This window comes from Anabrus simplex, chromosome 2 (assembly GCF_040414725.1).
Source record: "Anabrus simplex isolate iqAnaSimp1 chromosome 2, ASM4041472v1, whole genome shotgun sequence".
Taxonomy (NCBI): Eukaryota; Metazoa; Arthropoda; class Insecta; order Orthoptera; family Tettigoniidae; genus Anabrus; species Anabrus simplex.
Window position 1 is genome coordinate 454069094 of NC_090266.1, and position 27122 is coordinate 454096215.

Genomic DNA, 27122 nt, shown 5'->3' on the forward strand with positions numbered 1-27122 from the left:
ATGAAAGTAGCAAGAATGATTGCTGGTACAAACAGGTGGGAACAATGGCAGGAGGGTACTCGGAATGAGGAGATAAAGGCTAATTTAGGAATGAACTCGATGGATGAAGCTGTACGCATAAACCGGCTTCGGTGGTGGGGTCATGTGAGGCGAATGGAGGGGGATAGGTTACCTAGGAGAATAATGGACTCTGTTATGGAGGGTAAGAGAAGTAGAGGGAGACCAAGACGACGATGGTTAGACTCTGTTTCTAACGATTTAAAGATAAGAGGTATAGAACTAAATGAGGCCACAACACTAGTTGCAAATCGAGGATTGTGGCGACGTTTAGTAAATTCTCAGAGGCTTGCAGACTGAACGCTGAAAGGCATAACAGTCTATAATGATAATGAATGAATGTATGTATGTATGTATTCTGCAGTAGGACAACGACCCTAAAAACACGTCAAAGCCTTGCAAGAAGTATGTAAGAAAGAAAGAGTCATCAGGCGTAATGACCTGACACATTCAGTCATCCGATTTATCACCCATTGAGTTGTGGTGGGATGAACTCGACCGTAAGGCAAAACAATATTTTGTCTGCTGTAGTAAAGATCTCTCGCAGTCCCTTTTACAAGCACGGGGAACTATGGCCACGGAGATAACGGAAAAACTAACCAGAAGAATACCATTCATTTTTCGAGCAAAATGGAGACTTAAATGAGCACAGAGATTAACAGTATAGCTCTAAAGTATATATTTTTCTATTATTTGAAGCCTAAATTGCTTTATAGTGTGTCACGTTTTGTATAATGGTTGCCTATGTTTGTATTTTGATTTCAAGCATATGTCGTTTCAAATATCACTAACCTTCTGCCTAATAATTTACAAGAACTGGAGTTTTCTTCACGTGAGTTTAAACTTTTTGACGTTAGTATGTGTGCATGTGTGTATGTATGTATGTATGTATGTATGTATGTATGTATGTATGTATGTATGTATGTATGTATGTATGTATGTATGTATGTATGTATGTATGTAAGTATGTATGTATTTTGAGCGACTTAAGTTCATGTTCCAAACGATTATACTCATGCTTTTGTGGATCACCACAAACTGTAAATGACCAGTCACCTGAATTATTGGTGAAAATGAACTGGGGAAAACGTCTATTTCTTATTTCTCTTCTACCGCTTTTCACAGAGCTGTAGAGTCGCGGGTGGGAACTGTGTCGCACATGTGGATTTAGCCATGTTTTACGGCTGGTTGCCCTTTCTGACGCCAACCCTATCTGCAGGGATGTATCCACTTTTGCGTTTTTCTGTGATGGCTGCTAATGTGGTGTGTTGTATGAATATGAGAGGAGAGTGTTAGGATAAACACAAACTCACAGACTCCTAGCCAAGTGAATTAATCATCATCATCATCATCATCATCATCTGTTTACCCTCCAGGTTCGGTTTTTCCCTCGGACTTAGCGAGGGATCCCACCTCTACCGCCTCAAGGGCAGTGTCCTGGAGCTTCAGACTCTTGGTCGGGGATACAACTGGGGAGAATGACCAGTACCTCGCCCAGGCGGCCTCACCTGCTATGCTGAACAGGGGCCTTGTGGAGGGATGGGAAGATTGGAAGGGATAGGCAAGGAAGAGGGAAGGAAGCGGCCGTGGCCTTATGTTAGGTACCATCCCGGCATTCGCCTGGAGGAGAAGTGGGAAACCACGGAAAACCACTTCTAGGATGGCTGAGGTGGGAATCGAACCCACTTCTACTCAGTTGACCTCCCGAGGCTGAGTGGACCCCGTTCCAGCCCTCATACCACTTTTCAAATTTCGTGGCAGAGCCGGGAATCGAACCCGGGCCTCCGGGGGTGGCAGCTAATCACACTAACCACTACACCACAGAGGCGACTTTTGAATTAATCATACGCGATTAAAATCCTCAACCTGGCCGGGAATTGAACACGGGACACTCTCAACCGAAGGCCTCAATGTTTACAATTAAACAACCAGCTCATCCACGAAAAACCTGTATATCATATATTCAAATAATAATAATGATAATAATAATAATAATAATAATAATAATAATAATAATAATAATAATAATAATAATAATAATAATAATAATAATAATAATATGCGCTAATTTTTCAGTATTAATGTCCTTAGGTTTAATACAATGACAGTAGTTTGGCAAGTATTAATAATGCTACTACCATCTAAGGGACAATCCGTGAGATATAGGTTTTAGCTTATTGGTGTTACTGAGGGCTTGTGAACAACGTTTGGACAAATATTTTTGTGATCGTTTACTGTATGTGTGTTTAACGAATCTGAGTGGAAAGGCGTGTACTCTACGTAACGAACTTTCCAATCGCGATAAAATCCTTGAACTGTATATACCTGAAAGATCCCGTGAGAGTAACCACTAAAAGTTCAGTGATAAGGAATTGACCGAACGGTGCGTGATAAAATTCCATTAAGGAAGATTGCTAAATTATTCGTACGCTAAATAAGCCCGTCATGCATAACGATGGAATTTAAATTTCTTTTGCGAATGGCATACGACCAAGAAAACTGGCGAAGCGTTTCTTCATTTTGCAGTTTTCTGTATGAAATTGGACGTCAGGCTCCAACAATTTCCACTGAACTGAAATAAGGATTTTGTTAAGAGAATGAGTCTGAATACCATGCATTTATTATTTAAGTCACACCTAGTTGTTACGTAAAAAATATTCCCTTTCATCAGCATAGGTCATCCACGTCGTGGTACATATTCATAACATGGATCTATTTTCACAACTGTTTCGTCAAAATTTTGCCATTCACATTCTCTTGGAAGGGAACTTACAACGAAAAACGGCTTTACTTTCTCAATTCCTGGAACACTACAATTGAAAATTTACCAGACAGCCACCCTATTATTTAGGCCTAAATCATGTAGCCTATATTTCGTCAGAAAATTTCACATGAAGGAAGTATATAGTAGTAGTATGAGCTATGTATGTTCTAAAACAATGGGTGCTGAGTTATCATTTTCCCACGAGGTCATTGACCCCTAGTTACATAGTAAGGCTATGTCGATACAAGAACGTGGTCATTGACCCCTAGGTGAGTAATAAGGTTATGTAGGTTCTAGACCATTGCACGAGTAATAACGCCATTACCTCGCCTATGAGAGCAAGCCTAAACTCACAAACTCCATTGGAGGGGCGTAATTGGTCAGGGAATGATCTGAGATGCTTTTGACCCCTAAGGTGAGGTTATGACATCATACGCATACGTACAAGGGCAATGCTAACCTCACTGGCCACCTGGAGTGTTTTTGACCGCTAGGTGAGGTTATGACGTCATACCCTTACCTACGAGGGCCACTCTGGAGGAGCCGAATCTATCGGGCGCCCACGAAAGAGCCACAAATCGATTTGGTGACCTGCAGATGAGGTTAATAAGTCATTATGACGTATTATCCTAAATTACGCACGAACGCTAACGAAACCTCACATACACGCTCCCCTTGGAGGAGTCAAATCGATTAGGTGACTGGTAGTTGAGGTTTGACGTGTTAACATAATCTCGCTACGAGGAACACCAACCTAACCTCAGACGGGTTCCCCTTTGAGGAGCCGAACTAGTGAGGTGACTTGTAGGTGTGGTTAACACCCTAACCTCACACACGCTCCTGGTCGTCTCCCCCGTGGAGTAGTGACGGAGCTGTGACGTAATAAGTGCGGGTGATTTAATAATGTATGCTTATCTGTAAATAACCGAACGCGCAGGCCTTCTCCTGACAGAGCTGTGACGTCAAAGCGTGACAAATGACCGTCAGATCCCGGTACAGACATATCAGTGCGCTCTCGTCGTGACTTCGTGAGTTACTGTAATCAGAAGACTATCAGATCCCGCTAGAGACATAAACAGGGAGATATAAGTAGTCCGTGACCTTTCCGACTCGGGTTCTCTAAGGGGGCTCGTCCGATTCAGCTCCACCAAAGTGGCCTAGTGGTCAACAACACTCCAGGTTGGCCAGTGAGGTTAGCATTGCCCTCGTAGGTATGCGTATGACGTATTTACCTCAATATGGGGTTAAAAGCACTCCAGATCATTCCCTGACCAATTAGGCCCCTCCAATGGAGTCTGTGAGGTTAGGCATGCTCTTATACGCAAGGTTATGACGTTATTCCGCGTTCAATTGTCTAGAAGCTACATAGCCTTACTACTCAACTGGGTGTCAAAGACCTCGTTCTCGTATCGATATAGCCTTATATGTACTACTCAGATAAGGGTCAATGACCTCGTGAGAAAATGCTGACTCAGCACCTATTGTTTTAGAACATACATAGCTCATGCTACTTACAGTAGTTTTGACCGCGAGGTATCCATCCCTTTGTGCGAAGCAGCAACAGCAACTAGAAAGAAAACTATAGTCTAGCTTATCACACTCTATAATTACTGTACACACACGATCACAATCATTGTGGTAAAGATAGTTAAGTATTCTTCTAACCATGCTGCCAAACACCAGAAAAGCACTAAAAATAAATAAATGAATGAATAAATAATATAATCCCTGTAAGATATAATTAAATTATACCCATTCTTATCCCTTAAAATTACTTTCTCTTTTCCTTGCTTGTAGAGACTGCTACTTCTTTAGTGCAAAAAGGTGATGGACTACTGCACCTCCCCATATTTCAGATTCTTTCTACTGCGTTCATCGATAGCTCGTAATTCTGTCAGCATGTATTCTCATTCTTCACACTCTCAGAATAGAATGCAATATCTGAATTTCTTAGCATTGGCTTTGTTAACTTCACCTGACTGAAAATTACCCTTGAGATCAGCGTTTGAATCCGGAAAGAAAAGTATGGAAATTGCAAACACTGCAATATTGATAACAAATCTCTGTATGATGCCAGCTCGGACGAAATTTTGGCATCATTTCTCACTTCGGCTCATTTAATATGGTGCAGAATGTTCCACTGATAGTCCATTGCTGTAATGGTACAGTGATTCTGCACATAATAACTGAAACTGACTTCCTTACTTCAAGAAAATACATCAGATATTTTATGGCGTTAATATGTTACCAGCAGATATTAAGAAACACCCGTTCTTGTTCAAAAAACACCAAATTGGCTATACTACTTCCAGTCCAAGTAAAACCAAAGGTACTGACTATCAGAAGAACACTTTCTCAGCATTCCTTCTCGTCCTATGAGCAGGAAAATATTTGAGGCGAACAACTTGGGTGGAAAACCCTGTTCATTTTCATGACCATGTCATGAGTAGGAATAGGCAAAATATGAAATTTCATTTTCTAAACCATGACTTCTAGAACTTTGGAAAGTGGGATATTTACCAATGATGAAGTTTAGATGGCAATGCACACCAAGAAGAAGTTCATATTTCATAATATTTTACAGAAAATATCATATTTCGTGAAAATTGCCATGTTGCTTCATATTTTACAAGGTTTACCCATTTAAAATTTTCCTACATTGATAGAGAAAAAGTGATGGAGGCTTGGAGTATTTTAATGAACATTTTATTATATTTGTTGTAATTTATTTATAGTTTTGAATCCAAGTCAAGTAATTGTGTGCAACTTGCACAGGAGAAATTTCGCAGTAAAAACGGAAAGGGAGACCTGGCGTACATACAGGCACAATTTGGAAGAGTACCTATTATGACGGAGTCCCTGGAAACAAAGTATATGCCATTGATGACATCAGTACAGTACGTAGAAGGCCTGGCAGAAGATATTGTCTGAGGTTCCAGGGGCACCTGGAAGAGCAGTATGTACAAAATTTTCTTTACTGCTGGAAAATAATCCAACATGTACTATTATCCTTCATATTACTAACGTGCTTGAAGGTAAGGGCGGTGAAATACAAGCAAACGTTAAGCTTACAAGTATACTGCGATACAAGTATGCTGTCATTACCTCATAGGATATGGAGCGATCTTTATTTATTGTACAAGCCAATATTTAACCACAGAAGATGCATTATTTTGCCAGAAAAATATGAAAAGCTGCTGGTATCCTAACTGTAATTCTCATTAAAGTGCTAATAGCTGAATACCCTAGGAAAATAGAATACTGTATTGTAATTACAGTAATTATTAACTAACCACTAACTAGTTTTTCATTTTTTCTTTCACTGTAAAGATAATGTGTTCATTTAAATCCAATAAAAATGTAAAATATTACAATTATTGTGATTTATTGTATTTCACAAGGTTATTATTATACTACATTTTCATAGATTCATATTTATCCTAAATTAATTTCATATTTTTGCAAAATGTTCTTCATATTGTGCTTTTGGCATAAGTATTGTTAATTTCAGTGAAAGTGATTTCGTCTGTTGAACAGTGGTATAATTATTCTGAACTCCTTAATCGTCAAATGGTGAGGTACAGTCTGTTAGTCTAAAAGTAATTTCAATTTTTAATTTGCTCTACGTCGCACCGACACAGACAGGTCTTATGGTGACGATGGGATAGGAATGGGAAGGAAGTGGCCGTAGAATTTGCATTTGCCTTGTATGATAATGGGAAACCACGGAAAATCGTCTTCAGGGCTACCGACAGTGGGGTTCGAACCCGCTACCTCCCGGATGCAAGCTCGCCGCTGCCCGCCCCTCATAGCACGGCCAGCATCGCCCGGTCCTAAAAGTACAGTAATAATATCACGGTGAAATGCTGTGTATCCCCTACTGTCGGTGGTTTCAGCACGTTTATTACGTCATCTTCTTAACTGCTTAATACGGTCCTACTTGTTAAAAGAAAAATATAACTTCGTATGTCCGATTTTGTCCGGTCGATTCCTCACACTGAACTTAATTGTTTATGCCATGTTTTTACCATGAATATAAATATTTGGCAAAAGTGTGGCAAATAAACTGACCGTACAAACACACTGAGTGCTTTGGCTGTGCAGGGTAAGTCATGGGACTGTAAGCTTGCATTCAGGCGATAGCCCTGAAGATGTATATACCTGGTATCCCATTTTCACACCAGGCACAATTCTGAAACCCTGAACTTACTACGTCCGAATGTGTTCAGTCGATTCCTCGCACTGTTTATGCCATGTTTTTACCATTAATATAAGAAAACACCAAATTCGTCCGGTGCATAGACAGCACGTGTAGGACTGAGGTAAAAACTTCTGCTACTGACCGTCATCGAATTGCGACATTACTGAAATATTGTTACGGGGCTACCCGTGGACCAGCAGAGGTGAAATAAAGTGCCGGGATGAATGGGTCTAACTACTATGTCAAGAAAGAATTTAAACTGATATGGAAGGTTATATTTTCAAAAAAACAAGTTAACAAAATTCTCACTTAGTGAGATAACAATGATATATCAGGTACCATGGCAAAGTTTAGGCAAAGCAAGAAAACCCAAACTTTAGTGACTGTTCAGTAACCAGGGCTTCCCGCCACTCGCTTTACATTTCCTGAGCTCTCAGCTCAAATTTACAAAAGATTACAATTTTACACAAGGGCAGAAATCCCCTAATACATGGAGCACTGGCTCCCAACTCACAATATCAAGCCTTCAAAAGGCATTCAGTAATCTTACTTTGAAAAGGCAACACCAAAAATATCTTACACCTTTTTGGCCTTCCATGGCCCAGCTTACAAACTGAAACAGGGGTATCTCGTACCCAACCTATAGGGCCTTCGTGTAAAAGAAATAACAGTTAAATAAATGCCCCGAACACAAAATGAAAGGAGGCGAATACTTGCACTCCTATATATGAATTCTAAAACCTAAAGGGCACTAGGCCGATGAAACAGGAGCTATTCCCAAACTATGGATGTGACTCGTATAAGAAAAAATTTAAGACATTACGGAAAGGAAGAAAACCAGTTAGAAAACGTAGTCACCACAAAGCAATATAAAGGGGAGCTCGAGAGGGTACCTCACTCTCTATCCCCGATTTACAGTTAAAGGTTGATGAAATATTACATTAGCCGACAGAACTAACATTTTAGAGAAGTTGGTTACATAGTTAAGGTTTCGAACCTTTCTCTCAGGTTAAACTACGGAGCTAGCAAAGAAATAAAGATGTTAATTTGCCATTATCTTGCTGTAGAAATGCTGCCTGATGAAGGAGGCGCCTCCCGCCCCCTGCTTGAGACACACACTAAGTTAAGTGACGATCAAATGACCAAGAGACGTGAAAATCCGCAGCTTATAAACCCTCGGGGAAGGTTCGAGACCTTTCATGAATAATCAAGACACACCCACATAATTTTATTGGTTACATTCAAAAGTTACACTCAAAGTCGAAGAAGAAATACGGGATTGGTTGAAAATTAATTACAGAAATTCTTGATTGGTTGGATTCTAAACAGGCGGAAAGAAAAGATAAATATTGCCAACCCAAAAATAAATGAGCATAATTTAGTAAAATAACTTATGAATACAAAACTTCTTCAAAAAAGATTCCTTCACTTCGCACCAGGGTGCATGACCATAGTTTTTTAGCGGTGACATCTATGAGAGAATGTCCAAACTTCTTGATGAATGGAAAACAAAAACAAATAGAAATTCACACAGTTCTGGAAACTTCACAATAACAAAATTACGCCAAATTTTAGTGGTGCCATCTTCAGAGAAAATTTATAAGTTGGTCCAATTTCAAGTTCACTGTTTCATCTGTAGAGGAGTTCTTTACGGCGCAATATGTAAATGTGCGGCGTAGAGGTGTACCTCCCGGTACAAAGATGATTACAAGTGAATCACGCCACTCGTGTTGGAGTGAGAGTGATGTCGTCAGAGTTTGGAAACAGGGAAGGCTGTAATTATAGTACAACCACGGCATTTCCCTGGTGTGAAAATGGAAGACCACGAAGGACCATCTTCTGCATTATCATCCATTAGCGTGTCCGGATCCATTGCTAAATGGTTACCGAGCTGCCTTTGTTCCAGAGGGTTCCGGGTTCGATCCCCGACCGGGTCGGATATTTTAACCTTAAATAGTTAATTCCCTTAGCTCGGGGACTGGGTGTTTGTGCTGTCGCCAACATCCCTGCAACTCACACACCACAAATAACGCTATCCCCCGCCACAATAATACTCAGTGACCTACACATGGCAGATGCCACCCACCCTTATCGGAGGGTCTGCATTACGAGGACTGCACCCTGCTAGAAACAGCCACATGAAATTATTATCCACAAGTGTAAATCCCTCGTCCACAGTGGCAACAAGTCCTGTAACTACAGGTTGGAGAATTTTGCCTAGACCGTCATGCTACCGTGGGTAAGAATTAGAGGCTTACGTGAACCGAACACGAACACATTCCGAAACGCCCTTGCCCTGATGGTACGCCAGTATGAAGGACTGGATCCCATTCCATCCCTCATCGAATTGTCCCCAGTCTCTAATGCCTCTGACGAACGGGTGCAAGCTCACGGTGATCTTATCAGAAAATATCCAATGTTCCCGTTGCCATGGGCTAGGAGTCGTCGCCCACCTCACGTGATCTGCCCTTTGGTGTGGTTTAAGTGGAGCTATTCGCGAAGGCTTCCTTGATATTAATCCTACTACGATATACAGCCGATTTGCACCGTGTGATCTGACACATTCACTGCGATGGCCCTCTGGAGATCCTGGCGGAACGAGGTGGCTGGCAGTTGTCGTGGGGCTAAGACGTGCTGAAAACAACAAATACCGATCGTCCCTGCGAGTTTCTTGCGTGGGCCTCCAGTCGATTGTCGATCAACAACCGTTTGTGTCTCCCTCTGAACCGAAGGACTCAGCGCTGGCCATTGAGCCAAGGGGTCGGACTCATATGCAATACATTATATCATCTTATTCGATATTTATACACATACTCACTACTGTAGATGATCGGTTAATAACGATGTACGTAAACTCAGAAATGAGTCATTAACATTAGAAAGCAACATTTCACGAAGTGTGCTGTCTACGTGTATGTGTAACATAATAATATACTTATATTCGGAAGATGGTGGGTCAGAATCTCGTGCCGTCAGCTGCTCTGAAGATGGAATTTCCGTGGTTTCCCATTTTCACATCAGAAAAGTGTCAGTGAAGTGTAGATGTGAAAGTACCTCAATTAAGGGCACCGGCCAATTCGTTCCCAGTCCTAGCTCTACCCCATCCCGGAGTCACTAAAATCTGCATGATTGTAGTAGTACGACGTTAAACCGCTACATTTTAAACGTCTTTTTACTGGTGCAGGCCATTAGAAGCATTCCTTCACTTCAAATAACATATTAAATAGTGATGATAAAGATTACTATTTTGCTTCAGTTGGTTTAACGCCAAGATTAATGGTCACTCAAACTATGAAAAACCAAATCCCATGGGACAACAGCCCGTGAAGATCCTTCGCCCACCAAGTGACCTCTCCTCAGCCTGTATGCCTGCAGATTACGAGGTGACGTGCGGTCAGCCCACGATGAATCCTCTCGACCGTTATTCTTGGCTATCTATACCGGGGCCGCTATCCCATCGTCAGTTAGCTCCTCAATTGTAATCACGTGGGCTGAATGGACCTCGAACCAGCCCTCAGATCCAAGTAAAAGTCCCTGGCCTGGCCGGGAATCGAATCCGGGGCCTACGGATAAGAGGCAGGCACATTACCCCTACACCACGGGGCCGGCATTCAAACTACGAGAAAATGAAATTAAAATATACGGACGTTCAGTCTGTGGGATTACGAAATATTATTTTATCAGTCATGGGATGTTTTGTCCTGTTCGAGACGTGTTTACGAATTTGTGTATCAATACAAACGTTCTGGCAACGACAGTTATAACACGTCTTGTAGCTAAAGTGAAAAGATGGTTGAACTCAATTAACCTCCCGGAATCCGTATATTAATTTTTCATGAAACTGTTTTTAACACTTCACGTTTGGTTCTGTTAGAGTCTTTCTCTAACGTAATTTTCCTTGTTACAGTTCCACCCGAGAATCTGATCATCCTGGATGAGAAGGGTATGAATATACCACATTACATTCTGGGACCTTATAACGAAGGTTCTTCAGTCAACATCACATGTATTGCTACTGGAGGTAAGTTAATGACCGAACAATTTGAGCTTTGCTTGCAAGTTTTGCACACTTATTTCCTATGTGTGGTATTAGTAGTATTGTTAGTAGTATTGTTAGTGTTGTAAGGAGATTGAGAATACAATATATTCCTGTTAAATCATGATATTTTTGGGAGTAATACTAGTCTACATTTTATTTTTACAATATTGAGATTCACGATATACGGATTGAAGGGCCACAATTTCCTCACTTCGAGTTCTCATAGATATAGGTCATAGACACACTGACAGCTGTAAACGCCGAGCAGCACACATGATAATTAATGAGGCTATCTGATCCTACACAACATCGATAGTGGTTATTGGAGACTTCTCGATACCGGTTATGGATTAGACAGAGAGTTTTCTCGCGTACCCCTTGTGAGAAGCAATGACAGCAACATCATATCAACGATAGGATACTTCGCACGTTCTTAGCTTAACGTAGGTTCTCATTCAGATTAAAACGGGGACCAAAATGTCACTTAAATTAACTCACCTTCGGAGAAATGTATTTTAACTACGACTATTCGATTCTAAGTGTTATCCTCAGTGGAGACCGCTCATCTATTCTTCTCTGAGAGATATTCTTAAAAACTTAACTCTTTAACCTTAAATTAATGGGGAGAAAACGGAGCGAGTTGGCTGTGTTGTCAGAGTCTCATAGCTGTGAGCTTGAATTCGGGAGAAGGTGGTTCGAATCCCACCATCGGTGGCCATGAAGATGGTTTCTCGCGGTTTCTCATTTTCACTCCAGGCAAATGTTGGGTCTGTACCTCAATTAAGGCCACGGCCGCTACCTTCCCAGTCCTAACGCTTTCCCATCCTTTCCTCTCCGAAATCTTTGATGTTTTAGTATGTTACCAAAAAATGGGAGTCCGCCTCCATGGTGAGTGGTTAGCGTGATTACCTGCCACCCCTGGTGATCCGGGTTCGATTCCCGTCTCTGCAACGAACTTTGAAAAGTGGTACGAGGACTGGGAACTGGATGGTAGCAGGTAGGGACCTTCTTCGGAGGCAGCCCTGCCCAGGGAATGGCGCCCCTGCATATGTGAGTCCCAGAGCACACTGGCCCGTGTGTGTAACATCTGGTAAGGGTCCCAGCTCAGGGTTACGAGTGAAGACAACAACGGAATCTTCAGCGGAGGAGATGGACTTCGGAACGGTGGAGATAGCGGACGAGGCAGCCCTCGCCCAGGGTTACGGGTGAAGTCCATAACGCCACCTTTGGCAGAGATGGCGGATGTGGAAACCCATCCCCTTTGGGGATAATTAGAAGAGGAAACCAACGCTGCTGCCTTGTAGAAATGGCAGGGGACTGCCAAAGGCTAAGGGAGAAAACCCTAACAGAAACTCCTCTCCAGTGTTAGGCTCAGCAAGCCAGCTGAAGAGTAATTTGGATTGATTTCAAATCTAAAACGAGCCTGGGAAAGAAAAACAAATACCGGACTGACAAATCTTCTCAAACATTTGTAACGTATGATGACCGAAAAGCTGATGATCTTTTACAATGTTATGCGAAGAAATCCCAAATCAAGAAAATCAAACACAGGATTGGAACACTAAACATACTTACATTGACAAGTAAATGTGAAGAAATGGTGGATTTGATGGAAAGGAGGAAACTTTCCATCTTTGGCATAAGTGGGACAAAATGGAAAGGCACAGGAGTAAAATAACTGAGGAAAGTATATAAACTTCACTGGATGGGTAACGAAACCGAAACTAGGAATGGTGTCGGATTTGTATTGAGAGAACGTATAGATGCTGTAAGTGAAGTGATATATGTGAATGACAGAATCATCAAACTGGATATCTCCTTCAACAAGGAGGTGTTAACAGTCATACAAGTATATGCCCCACAGTCTGGATGTGATGAAGAAGAAAAGGAGCAATTTCGATCTGACGTGGAGGAAGCTACTGCAGGAGTGGAAGATGTATTAGTGGTGGGTGATCTGAATGCACAAGTGGGAACAAAGAGACTTGGGTATGAAAATGTGTTGGGCGTACATGGTTTTGGTACCAGGAACCAGGAAGGTGAACAAATTCTAGATTTTTGTGTGAGAAATGGCTTAAAAGTAAATAACAACTGGTTTCAAAAACAATTATTTCACAAAATAACAAGGTATAGTTGGGATGAACAATCCAAATCCTTAATAGATTACATAATATCTGACGGAGAAGCTGGTCAGACTATTTGTGACGTTAAGGTTGTGCCAAGTGAGAGCTTAGATAGTGACCACAGACTGATTCTTGCAATCATCAAAAATGTAAATATCCACACACCAAGGAAAACCAAAAAACCAAAAATTAAAATCTGGGAACTTGAAAAAGTAGAAAACAAAATGATGTATACAGAAAAGGTGGCTTCCAAAATATCTGCAGACAGAACACGAGCAGGAAATGGAGAGTGAAACAGATTCAAAGAATGCCTTGTTGGAAATGCTATAGAAATATGTGGCAAAATTAGTAGTAAAGTAAAATAAAGGGAAAAACAGCCTGGTGGAATGATGAAGTAAAGAGTGCATTTCAGAAGAAAATAAAGCAAGGAAGGCTCGAGATAAAGAAATTCAGAAAGAAGTTGAAAAAGATGAATTAAAAATGAGTGAGTTACAACAGATATACGGAGATTGTAGACTGCGAGTGAAACTAATGGTAGCAGAAGACAAACAAAAGTCTTGGATTGATCTTACAAATGAATTGTAAGAAAATAGTAAAGAAAATTCCAAATTGCTGTACAGTGTTATTAAATATACCAGGAGTAATTATGAGCCAACAACAGCTTTAAAGAAACCAGATGGGAGCATCACTAGGAAAGACACATAAATAAGAGAAATTATGAAATTGTACTTTGAGAATTCATACAATGGTATAAGAAAGGACTCCAGTCCTAATGCACAGATTCAGTCAAGGTGCATTGATAATATATCTGAAGAAACGCCACCAACCTGGAGTGAAGTAGAATCAGCCCTTAAAAGTACGCGCAATGAACGAGCTACTGGCTTTCATGAACTACGTGCAGACATGATTAAAGCTGCTGGCCTACAAGGAATTCAGTAGCTATACAGGGTGATAAGGGCAATATGGAGGGATAAAATAATACCAGATGACTGGAAAAAGGGAGTTATAGTTCCCCTGTTTAAGAAACGAAGTCGAAAAAGTGCAACAACTATAGACGGATTACCTTACTGTCCCATGGTCTTAAAATATTTGAGAAGATTCTTAAGAAAAGATTAAGGAAAATTATTGAACCCCAACTGCAAGAAGAACGATATGGATTTAGGAAAGATAGATCAACTATAGACCTCATATTCACAATGAAAATGATATTAGAAACGCACTGGGAGAAAGATCGTAAATTGACATTTGTATTCCCAGACATCGAAAAAGCATTCGATAGTATCCCTAGAACAACTATTTGGGAGTGTCATAAAAAGAAGAATGTATATATTGAACTCATCCAGAGAATAAAAATGCTTTATGATATTCAGATTGGTTAGACATCCAGAGGAGTGCAACAAGGCAGTGCCCTTTCACCATTACTATTCATCACCATCAAGGATGAAATCATAAAAGAAGTGAAGCAGAACACCAACATGGATCTTAAAGTATTTGATTTTGCAGATGGTATAGTTATCTGGGGAAATAGCGAGCTGGAAGTCCAGGAAAGGCTGAACGTCTGGAATGATCATCTGAAAGATTATGGACTGAAAGTAAGTGCTACAAAAACTGCTGCAATGTCTGTTAATAGACAGAGAAGTAAAGATAATATAATGCTGGAGGGTGTGCAATTGGAAACAGGAAACCAGTATCAGTACCTTGGACTCATAATATCAAGTGACAACAGAATACAGCTTGAATTAAATAACCGTATTCAGAAGTCCAGTCAATTCTATCACCAAGTTCGGTATCTGCTTTGGAATAAACAAGTATCAATAAGATCAAAACAAACTCTGTTTCGAACGTACTTTGTCCCTATATGACTTATGGGTTGGAAACATGCACAACTACCAAAAAGGATGACAGCAGACTTCAGGCTAGGGTACGTTTGCGATCATTTGGTCACGTCAAACGTATGACAGGAAGAAGAATTGCAAAACAATGGTTGCATACTGAGATTACTGGAAGATCTAGGAGGCGATGACTTGACCAAGTGAAGGAAGATATCACATCCACAGAATCAACTGGGATGAAGTCTTGAAGGAGCAGTGGTACATGGATAGACTAAAATGGAAGCGCTCGTAAACCACACCTGAGAAACTGGAGTGAAAACTTTATGCTGATGATGATGATGGTACGAGGACTGGAACGGGGTCCACTCAGCCTCAGGAGGTCAACTGAGTAGAGCGGGGTACGATTGCCACCTTAGCCATCATCGAAGTGGTTTTCCGTGGCTTCCCACTTCTCCTCCGGGCAAATGTTGGGATAGTACCTAACTTAAGGCCACGGCCGCTTGCTTCCCTCTTTCTTGCCTATCCCGTCCGATCTTCCCATTCCCCTCACAAGGCCCCTGTTCAGCATAGAAGGTGAGCGCACCTGGTTCTCCATCTCCGTTGTACCCCCAACCCAAAGTCTCACGCTCCAGGACACTGCCCTTGAGGCGGTAGAGGTTGGATCCCTAGCTGAGTCCAAGGGAATATCTATCCCTGGAAATTAACCTGATAATGAAATGAAATTAAAAAATGGTGAGAAACGTTTATTCTGTATTATGCTATCGTCTTGAAGTGCCTCAGAACTTTTCTGTGACTATTTATTTGAATTTTAGCATCACTACTATCAGATAATTCATACTAATCCGTAAGGATGTGGCTGTGTTTGATGGCAAGCACATCGTTCTCCCGTACATCTTTCAACAAAGTGTAGTTCTGTATGAAGACACACAATGCGAGTTAGCTTATCATCATCATCATCATCATCATCAAATGTTTATTTTGAATTACGCCATGAGATACTACTACTAAAATTTTTCCATTCCTCCCCTGAAGGGGGAGACTGGCCTCTTAAACGGTAACGCCCTTACTCAGGCCGGGATATTTGTTACGGTAAAGGAGATGCTCGGAGAAGGTGAGGGGGTTGGCGGCCGTATTCTATACTAGGAACTGCCCCGGCATTTGCCTTAGTGCAGGAGAATGGAAAACAACGGAAAACCATTCTCAAGACGGCCGACGGTTGGGGCCAGCCGTGAGGTCCAGCCCTGTCCCGTCTCCCGAATGCAGAGGCGTGGAGCCACGGTAGAGCCGTGGCCACCCCTCCTCTGCTCGGTTGGCCGGTCAGAGTGCAGAGCTGTTGTACCACTCACGGGCCGAGACCCATTCTGAATCTACCGACCCCATGAGATATAGCCTTCTCTGGGGAACTTACTAGACGTGTTGATTTTGTAAGTAGTGGCCTGTTACAACAAATATTTCTTCTACGTACACAGCGATGATTTACTACGACAAAATAAGTTTTATCTATTATTATTATTATTATTATTATTATTATTATTATTATTATTATTATTATTATTATTATTATTATTATTATTATTATTATTATTATTATTATTATTCCCATCAACTCTAGCAGGTATATCATCTATTTTCGAATGATAATATTCACATCAAGCTGCGACATATGAAAGGTCAATAATATTTGTTGTTGCTGATAAGAAACATTAATATCCCTTCGTACTGTTTTGTGCATAATTATTTATTCTAATAGTATGAAAAAATCGGAATGCGTAACACATTAGACTATGTTTCTAAGCAGCAATTTGACATGGCCATATCCATTGTCATAGCTTCTCACAGTTTTCACCCAATGTATCCCATGATCAGATTATGTTATACTTGCCCCTCTTTCTGCTTTCTCTATTAGATTATGTGTTGAAAAACAAGAAATGTCTTTACTTAATTCAAATTTTATACACTTGTGTTAATAAAAAAACAGAACACCTTGAAAAATTAGAGATACCAAGTTCATATTCACAGGACATGTTCATTAGTATGTTCTGCAGAAACGATTAGCATTTCAGTCACCTAGATTCAGCATGTGTCCTGTTGCCTAGTAGGCACTGGGTCCTCTATGTGCACTGATAACTTTTTCTATGCGTGATAGTATCTACGCGTTTAAGGCGCGAAAGGCGTCTGTTCTGCAATGTCATTCGTATGAGGTGTCGATCTTCTCTGGGGGTTGTCTGAGTGGTGCGACTAGACCCCATCTTGTCGTGTTCTACGGCCTTCTGTGAACCATTCTGTATACACCCGTTGCACTGCCGGTACACTTCGTCTCTCGCGAGCAACAAATCCCCGGATGGATGCATCACGTTCTGCCATGCCAATAATGCGCCCTCTTTCAAACTCACTCATTTGACGGTACGGTTCTCGCATACGTCTGCGAGGTATCCTGTGCAGGTCTGATCAAGTCACACTGATCCATTACCTTCGGTTTATAGCGACAACGAGAGTCGCAGGCACATTTTACCAGTCGGAGGTGGTGTGCCGAGATATCGACGTGGATCTTGAATCTGAGGGCCGACATGGTTTAAATGCTAATCATTTCTTCAGAACATACTAATGCACATGCTCTGTGAATATGAACTTCCTATCTCCAGTCTTTCGAGGTGTTCTGGTTTTTATGGACATGAGTGTATTTTCATTTTTGAGCATGGCCGTGCCGCGGGCCTTATGTGAGTTAATACACGACCTCCTGGCCATTTTGCCGTAGTTCACGCAGTAATTTTGTAGTAATTAAAAATGGATATAGGAAGAAAATTGTTATACTTCATAACCATCTTTGACGTTTCTTTACTTTCTCGACTAAGCAGAAGTTATCCCTGCAAGGCGACGGTTAGAGGTGCTATCGTGCTCTCACAGTCAGGTAGTTTAGATTCATCAGGGGTACGGTAGTGCTCAAGTGGTGCATGTTTCCTTTCTACACTGCAGTACTGCAATTTATTTTCTTGTCTCTCCTCTTTGGCCCTACAGCACGTAATTTAACACGGTAAATAACCTATATGATCCTATGTTACGAGCAAGCAAATGGAAGCAACCTATGGGCACTTAATCTGCATGCTGACAAATATCCAACACGCCGCACACCACCTCTAAAGTTGTTTAGTACTCTGTTCCACCACCTTTCGGAAACGGAGCCCTGTGCACCACGAACAAGCGATTATGGCAAACCTGGAACAATTCGCACACCTGATATGGAGCAACGGATATTAGAACATATGGAGAACAATCATGGAAGGAGTGTCCGAAGAACAGCCGCAGCTGAAGGTATTGCTAAAAGTGTTATCTGGACATTTCTCCACGAACAGCTGCTCTATCCGTACCATGTGTAGCGCGTCCAAGCTCTGCTGCCACACGATCGGCCCGCCAGATTCCAGTTCTGTCAGTGGTTTCTCTGTATTTCACTCCGAAGCTTTTGTTTACAGACGAGGTGGGTTTCACGAGAGAGGTTATCTTAAATTTTCATAATAGCCACGTATGGGCGGATCCAAATTCGCATGCAGTGGAAGAGAGACAACACCAGCACAAATTTAATATCAACTTATGGACAGGCATCTAAGGGGACAGGTTGATAGGTCCCTACATCCTATATAACAGATTGAATGGTCTTACGTATAGTACCTTCCTTCGAGACCAATTACCTGCGGTGCTGGAGAACGTGCCAGTCCAAGAACGACTACAAGTGTGGGACATGCATGAAGGGGCACCAGCCAATTTTCATCGTAGGGTTAGGCGATACCTAACACGGGTCTTCAATGAGTGATGGGTTGGTCGGGAAGGGCCAACACCTTGGCCTGCTCGTTCGCCTGACCTCAACCCTTTAGATTTTTTGCTTTGGAGACATGTAAAGACCATGGTGTATGTGGTCCCGAAAAATTATGTGGATACAGTACGAGAACGCGTGTTCAATGCTTGTGATACAATCTGGCAACAGCTAGGGGTGTTCCAACGAATGCGTGATTGGTGGAAGGCTGCACTGCAATGGATGGCAGTCACATCGAACACATGGCGATCATTGATGGTAGTGGTAGCGGACCGTAACTCCGAAGATATTGGGTTTGCGACTAATGTTTATTGGACCAATTTTCCTTCGTCTGTTTCGTGTTGTCTCCTTTGTAAATATTGGAATGTATTTCAAGGACATCCGGTATATATCCCTTCATAAAAGGTTGAATTGTATCCACAGATAGAATCTGGTTATAAATGGGAGTTGACCTCATTATGAAGGAGATTTACTTTCAGTTTCTTCAATAACATTCAATTTTAACCAGCAGTAACTGACTTGCCGGTGTCCATGCTGATGTTTTTGAATATACGGAGGCGAATATTGGAATCTCGGATGGCTGAAAGACTCGAGCCTGTTCTGATTGTGAGTGTGATTTCACTTTTGGCTTCCTTCCTCTCAGACAGTAGACAGCAAACTGTTTTGTATAGCATTCTCAGCCCTGCCTACTGGTTCAGTGCTAAGATGTACATTGGGGAATTCTTCAGAGGGAAATAAGGGTAATATATGCCTTGTCCTCAAAGCTTAAGAAACAGTAAACAAGATTTTTAAACGCATATTTCCGTCAAGAATAATTTATTGTAACTTTTATCACGAATAAAATATTCTTGGATTACGATACCTCTTTGTTAACTTCAATTCCTATTTCAATTTATAATTTATATACAATTATATATTTATATATGATGAAAATAGCTATGGTCCGCGGCTTCACTCAGGCACATTTTGATATTGTTGGTTAATAACGTTACGTAATGAAGCTAAACGCTGAATGAGCTGGAGCTTTGTGACTTGCATTCGAACATGGCCAGTTGTTCTGTCGATTAAACACCCTCCCCCCCCACCTAACGGTCCATCTACTCGTTGTTAAACCATTTACTTTCTAACAGTTTTCGGAGAAGATCTCGAAAACTACTCATTCTAAATAATTTCTTTGCGAAGAATTTTCATCGTCATTGATTTTACTTGCCTACTCTATAGGTTATTTTCTTGACTTTCCCAGGCTTCGCCATAATCATACGAATAGTTTACTGTTCTGTAAGCAGTAAAGCCGGGCGTAGAGCCAACCACTCTACCCTATCAAGTGCCGAGGTTACGGATAGTGGAAGCCTTTACCTCCCACCCCTTCAAGGGCCTTCATGGCCTTTACGGAGGTGATTTTGTTTCATCATAAAAACGCTTATTGTGATATAGAAATGGAAATATGCCTCCGCTTACGTTTTCGTAGATCTAATTAAGATCTGAACATAATTTACGTACTGTCTTTGCTCCATCTGCTATCGTTTAGAAATGCTTGAAATTTTTACGATCAATTCAAGCTTAATTTTCTGTCGACTTTCTATACATTTTCTTTTTCTGCATGCACCTCGCTTGAGATATCTGTATGGTATATAGCCTGATGTTTAAGTTAAGAATTCACCTTAATGTTCATCCAATGCTATTGATATATCGCTAGCCGTTTCCGAGTTACGGCAAAACAAACCCTCACACCTCCTTACAGTTGTGTTATATATAGGTCTATAGTTGACAAGAATTATGTATGGGCCTATAGTTGATAAGAATTAAAATGTAACCGTCATCGTATTTAAATACTGGGCTCACCCATGCGTGAAGATGATCCTCCCTGTACAACAGATTTGAAGCATATACAGTTGGTGTGTGCAAAGCACTGTGTAGCAACGTGAGGGTTGTTTATAAAATTGATAAAAATTGTAACACCAGCGTATGTGTTTTAGTTTCTCCGTTAACCAATGTCTCTACTCAACTTTTGTACTTTCTCTAAGAAACCGTGACCGGGCGGGATGGCCATGCGGTTAGGGTCACGGCTGTGAGCTTGCGTCCGGGAGATAGTGGGGTCGAATCCCACTGTTGGCAGCCCTGAAGATGGTTTTCCGTGGTTTCCCATTTTAACACCATGCAAATGCTGGGGTTGTACGTTAGTTAAGGCCACGGCCGCTTCCTTCCAACTCCTAGACCTTTCCTATCCCATCGTCGCCATAAGCCCTATCTGTGTCGGTGCGACGTAAAGCTACTAGCAAATAAAAAAGAAACCGTGATTTGAAAATGATTATATGACATATCGTGTCGCCTATTTTGAGTTTCTGATCCGACATGATCCAAAAGAGAGAACAATGATCATAAGGCCATCAAAGGGGGAAATTTATTTTATAAATCCTTTTTAGCTGCTCTCAATTTGCAACTCTTTTCTCTATAACAATTTCTATATTGTATTTTCCTGCTCCAGATATATACTGTAGAACTTTATTTCGTATTGTAAGTATTTTGCTTGCTGTAAGACTATTGTGTTTGAAAAGCAAATATATTAAAGAAAAAAGGACTTAAGTCATTAACACTTTATGTATTTAATTCAAATAAGCTTCTAGCTAACAATCTATGGATGGACGGATGGATGTCCTGGAAATTATATTATCTAAAAAATTTAGAGCTTTCTCGCGAATTCCTTTTTTTCAAGATATTCTGTGAGTTATGGTCATGATTCATGATATAACTATAAGAGATAATGAAATCCATTTCTCTCCGTATTGAGATCGACAGTAATACAAGTACCACATCGCTCTCGTACCATTTTCTATCGAAATACAGCTACTAAAGCTTTTCGACGTAGGTTATCAGGGATGCTCTTCTCGTGAACGTCACAACGTGGGAATGGCAGTTTAAGGAAGAAGGCTGAAGTGTGATTAAACCTCTCGACGGAGAGTAAATCATCATCAAAGATTCCCTCACGAAGGGTATGGTATTCGATCGGAAATCAGCGTTTTGGTGACGTCCGTTCTGCATTACCTCGGGAAGGACTGGTATTGGAATGCACAGTGGAATGCGTGTTCACTTTAGCCGACAAGTCTTGTAATGGAACTCTGTCTCCAGAGTCTAATATAAAATAAGCACAAATGGCTGCACGTACAAAGGAACAAGTAATTAACCAGAAAGCTCATTAGGTTTTTAATGAAGCTTCTGCTCTTTACCAACTGAGTAATGGCCAGTAGATGTGTTTGGTGGTATGACTGGGTATTTTTAGTGGTTTTCTTACCTTATATTAGGAATAACAGGTAAAGATTAAATTGAAAGAATGGGATTAAGCTTAACAAGTACGGCTCAGTGTCTGCTACGACTTTCAACATTTAATCCGTTTTCTTAATTCCACTGTGAACTTAATCAGAAACTGTCAGTGCATCGTTTTTAAAATACGATTATTTCTCCTCCTGTGTAATTTAACGTTCCTTTTCTGTGTATGTATGTATGTATGTATGTATGTATGTATGTATGTATGTATGTATGCATGCATGTACGTATGTATGTATGTATGTATGTATGTAAGATTTAGAGCCGGTTTCATCAAACTCTGTTAAGGTTTTAACATCACGTTGACCTGCTTTAACGGGTTTGTTAAAAGAATGGTTGATTCATCAATCTTAATAATAATAATAATAATAATAATAATAATAATAATAATAATAATAATAATAATAATAATAATATTTGTTTTACGTCCCACTAACTACTCTTTTACCGTTTTCGGAGACGCCGAAGTGCCGGAATTTGGTCCTCATCAATCTTTGTTAACGCTAACATGCCGTCAAGCTTTCTCTTAATTCAACGTTTCTCGGCCCGTTAAGATGCTTAACGCCGTGTTAAAATAAAAATATCAGGAAGAGATTTTGTGTTTCGTGTTCAGATGCTCTATTTATTTTATCTCCACAATACTGAGGGGCAGTATGTTTTACGTATCACAGTCGTCGTCATTACAAAGAGACTCAACTTGCTTGCCGAATATTGCAATAAACTATGAAGACATCTATGTAGATGCTGGAATAAATGTACACCCTCCGTTCTTGTACCGCTCCAACTTGTCCTTCGAATAATCTTTTTGTTTTCGTTACATTTTAGTTTGGCGTACAGATATATTATTGATTTCCTGACCACGTGGTCACATTCAAGTGGCTACTGAATTAATTTGCTAACTCATCCTACACCTTTTCTTTTCCGTTTAGGGATATACCATCTGTCTTTTTATATTCCATGACACTCCCAGATTTAGAAAGTAAATTGACCGTTCTTTTCTCCAGTGAAGTAAAATTACTGCTCCGAAGTTTTTCCCCATTATAATTTTCTTCTGTGCGTAGTCTATTTTACTATCTCATCCTATCACCGAGTAGGTTTAGTTTCAAACGGGACCTCTTATTCCGAGCAAAAAGAGTACAGGTGAAAGGTGACAAATAATAATAATAAAGGCGTGTGGCCTCCGGAGAGGCCTGGGGCAAGTCTTTTGATTCGACTCCCGTAGGCGTTGAGGATGAAATGTTGATGAAGACAACACATACACCCGGTCCCCATGCCGTGGAAATTAACTAACTATGGTCAAAATTCCCGAACCTGCCGGGAATCGAACCCACGACCCATGTGACCAAAGACCAGCGCCCTAACCATTTAGCCACGGAGCCGGACAGGTGCCAAATGAATACCATTATGACCGGCATCGTTCAAAGCGCTATATGATGTTAAAGCTACACACTGCTGACTTGATCGTTAACGTTAACGCCACGTTAGTTAATGAGTTTGTTATGGTGTTCTGTAAAACGCGCTTTCCACAACGCCACGTTAAAATCTAAACAAGGTATTAACTAACGCTCCGTTAGCGGATTCCTAACAGTGATTGATGATAATAATAATAATAATAATAATAATAATAATAATAATAATAATAATAATAATAATAATAATAATAATAATAATAATAATATTATTATTATTATAATTATTATTATTATTATTATAATATTATTATTATTATTATTATTATTATTATATTATTATTAATATTATTATTATTATTATTATTATTATTATATTATTATTATTATTATTATTATTATTATTATTATTATTATTATTATTATTATTATTATTATGTTACTTGCTTTACGTCCCACTAACTGCTTTTACGGTTTTCGGAGACGCCGAGGTGCCGGAATTTAGTCCCGCAGGAGTTCTTTTACGTGCCAGTAAATCAACCGACACAAGGCTGTCGTATTTGAGCGCCTTCAAATACCACCGGACTGAGCCAGGGTCGAAACTGCCAAGTTGGGGTCAGTAGGCCAGCACCTCAACCGTCTGAGCCACTCAGCCCGGCAACAGTGATTGATGAAACTAGCCCTTAGTCAGTGATTAGTTCCTACTTCTGTTGTATTGTGTTCTGTTGAAAATGATGTTTTCTACATATTTTGCAGCAATTGAAAAAAAAAATGCTTTCTCGCGACTTTCTTTGACCAAGATCTTCTTCCGTAAATCAGAGTCATGGTTCATTACCTCATCAGATTAGGTGACACAGATAGCGGCGATAAGGTGTAATTTGGAAATGCTGGGTGCGGAAACTGAGAATTCTACTTCATTAGTAACCTGAACGATTTCACCGTATTCGAATCTTTTCAGCCCTACAGAGGTCTCTGTAGGTTAAAATTTACGAATCCCATACAAGAGCTCGAAAAGAAACAAGTCAGCTCCTATGGTGACATACTTTCTGTTAAATGCATATCTAAATAATAGTAGGATTGTAAAACTGCATTGTCCAGATGTGAATACATTAAACATTGTGGAAACATAATCTTCCACCTTATATACAGATTGTTTTTGTTTCGTTTATAACTGTTAGGTTCTTCAGTCTGCCGAAACTAATTTTGAGTAAATACATGCATAAACTACCTGGAAAAGAAGAGGTATGGTAACAGAATATCTCGAAGATGAAACAACTTAACTAAAGGAGATGACATGTTTCGGTTTGGAAAGAACATTATGAGAGTGTATCAAATCACAATCAAATATATTTAGAAATGTGTAAACATTAAATATAAATACACCATACTCTAGGAGTGGATAAGTATGTCATGCAAAACATGCATACTACAGTACGATACAGTAAGGTTCATTTTCCTTTACACACGCACACATAAAAATGAACCCAAGGAAAATATTGTTCTGATTGACTGCATATTAGTATGTGGCTGGGAGGCGTGACCAGTCTTAAGGGAAATAATGGATAGGAAGAGCATTTACACATTCACAGTTTCGACATAGCAGCGACTATACATTACCGCTGTATACACAAAGAGTAAATGAAGAAGATGGTGATATTATTACTTTTTTTTTTTTGCAAGTTGCGTTACGTCGCACCGACTGAGATAGGTCTTATGGAGACGATAAGGCAGGAAAGGGCTAGAAGTGAGAAGGAAGCGGCCGTGGCCTTAATTAAGGTACAGTCCCATCATTTGCCTGGTGTGAAAATGGGAAACCACGGAAAACCATCTTCAGGACTGCCGACAGTGGGGTTCGAATCCACTATCTCCCGAATACTGGATACTGACCGCACTTAAGCGACTGCAGCTATCGAGCTCGGTATTATTATTAATAATAAGAATATTGATAGTAAGAATAATAAGAATAATATGAACATACCAATGTTCAGAAGATTTGTTTTTCGGTGACTTATCACAGAGTCAGCAAATCTGAAGAAATGTGTTTGCTACGAGTAATAACCCGTGGCATTATCTAATATACACTTTGCCAGTAAACTTGCAAAGTTCCAGCACGTTGTGAAAGTGACTAGCAACTTACAGAACAATTTGTAACGAATGCTACCATTGAAGCTCATTCTAAAAGACAAGAATTTCAACCTTTTATTGGAAAAGCATGGATGAACGACCGTGCATTAACTAGCCGAGAAACTGATATGAAGGTGTGCTCCTTTCATTCAGTTGTACTTTCAACCAACCACTTTTTGGTTTGTATCAGGAAATCGTGTGGCCCCCTACATGTGATAAATATTGGAATGGAACCCTCGGCACTAAAAGTGTAGGAAGATTTTACCTATAGTACTGCGTGTGTCGCTGGTTGCCTGTCCTGATACTAAAAGAGAGCTGCTCTCCCTGCAAGATTGAGTCGGAAAACCATAAGGAGGAACAGTACATGCTACGATATTTAAGTGTGGTTAACAATACATGTACTGTGCCAGCGTGATCAAATCTGTCAGTCCTCCAGTATGGCACGAGCAGTTTCTGCAAAAAGCCTGCCATGTCGTTCTCAACGAACAATTTAATAAAAATAACACTGAATTAGGACGAAGAGGAAGGCGTTGAGACGGTCACTACATTTTGACTTGGACGGCACGGATCGTCTAGTGGGAACACCTCTATTTAAAATGCTTAGTGGTGATCTTGACTAGGTCTAGATCATGACTGCTCAGCACAGCTTGGCGTACGTGATGTGAACCTTCCTTTGCTTAGCTTCAGCAGAAATAAATATTAAGTTATTTTTTCTGGATGAGACGAGGATGAGTCCATTTCATTTACTGTCAGCTGACGACTTAGATATTAGACCAGTTTAAAAAAGAAAAATCCTTAATCACCAAGCTTAAGTGAAGCCGAATTCAGTCGTACAGTCGGTTAGTCCTTGACCTCCTCAGGCCAAGTAACGTGTTTGATCCTCTGAGAGGTTGCTAACGTTTTAGGGTGTTAAAACACCATGATTTGATATCGTTAACTTCCGATAAGTTATGTAACTCGTAAAGATTGAAATTGTGACACCTCAGCGTCTCCTAAAATCTATAGCAGTTGAAGGTATGTTTAACAATTATTATTATTATTATTATTATTATTATTATTATTATTATTATTGGACTGAAGACGTATAATCAATGTACACTGACTGACAGAGCAAATACAACACCAAGAAGGAGTGGTTCGAAAGGGATGAAAGTTGGGGAAAAAACAGAGACGGCACGGACGAATAATTGATGTTTATTTCAAACCGATATGCAGGTTACACAATGCGCACGGCATCGACTCATTAGGATGTAGGACCACCGCGAGCGGCGATGCACGCAGAAACACGTCGAGGTACAGAGTCAATAAGAGTGCGGATGGTGTCCTGAGGGATGGTTCTCCATTCTCTGTCAACCATTTGCCACAGTTGGTCGTCCGTACGAGGCTGGGGCAGAGTTTGCAAACGGCGTCCAATGAGATCCCACACGTGTTCGATTGGTGAGAGATCCGG

At 40.5% G+C, this 27122-nt stretch overlaps 1 protein-coding gene across 1 annotated transcript in view; it reads left to right on the forward strand.

Moving 5' to 3' along the window:
• LOC136863574 (uncharacterized) overlaps positions 1-27122 on the forward strand; it is a 503819-nt gene that overhangs the window by 421171 nt on the left and 55526 nt on the right. The window contains exon 6 of the mRNA XM_067139955.2: positions 10930-11043. Coding sequence (XP_066996056.2) covers positions 10930-11043 — 114 coding nt within the window. The remainder of the gene's footprint in view (positions 1-10929; positions 11044-27122) is intronic.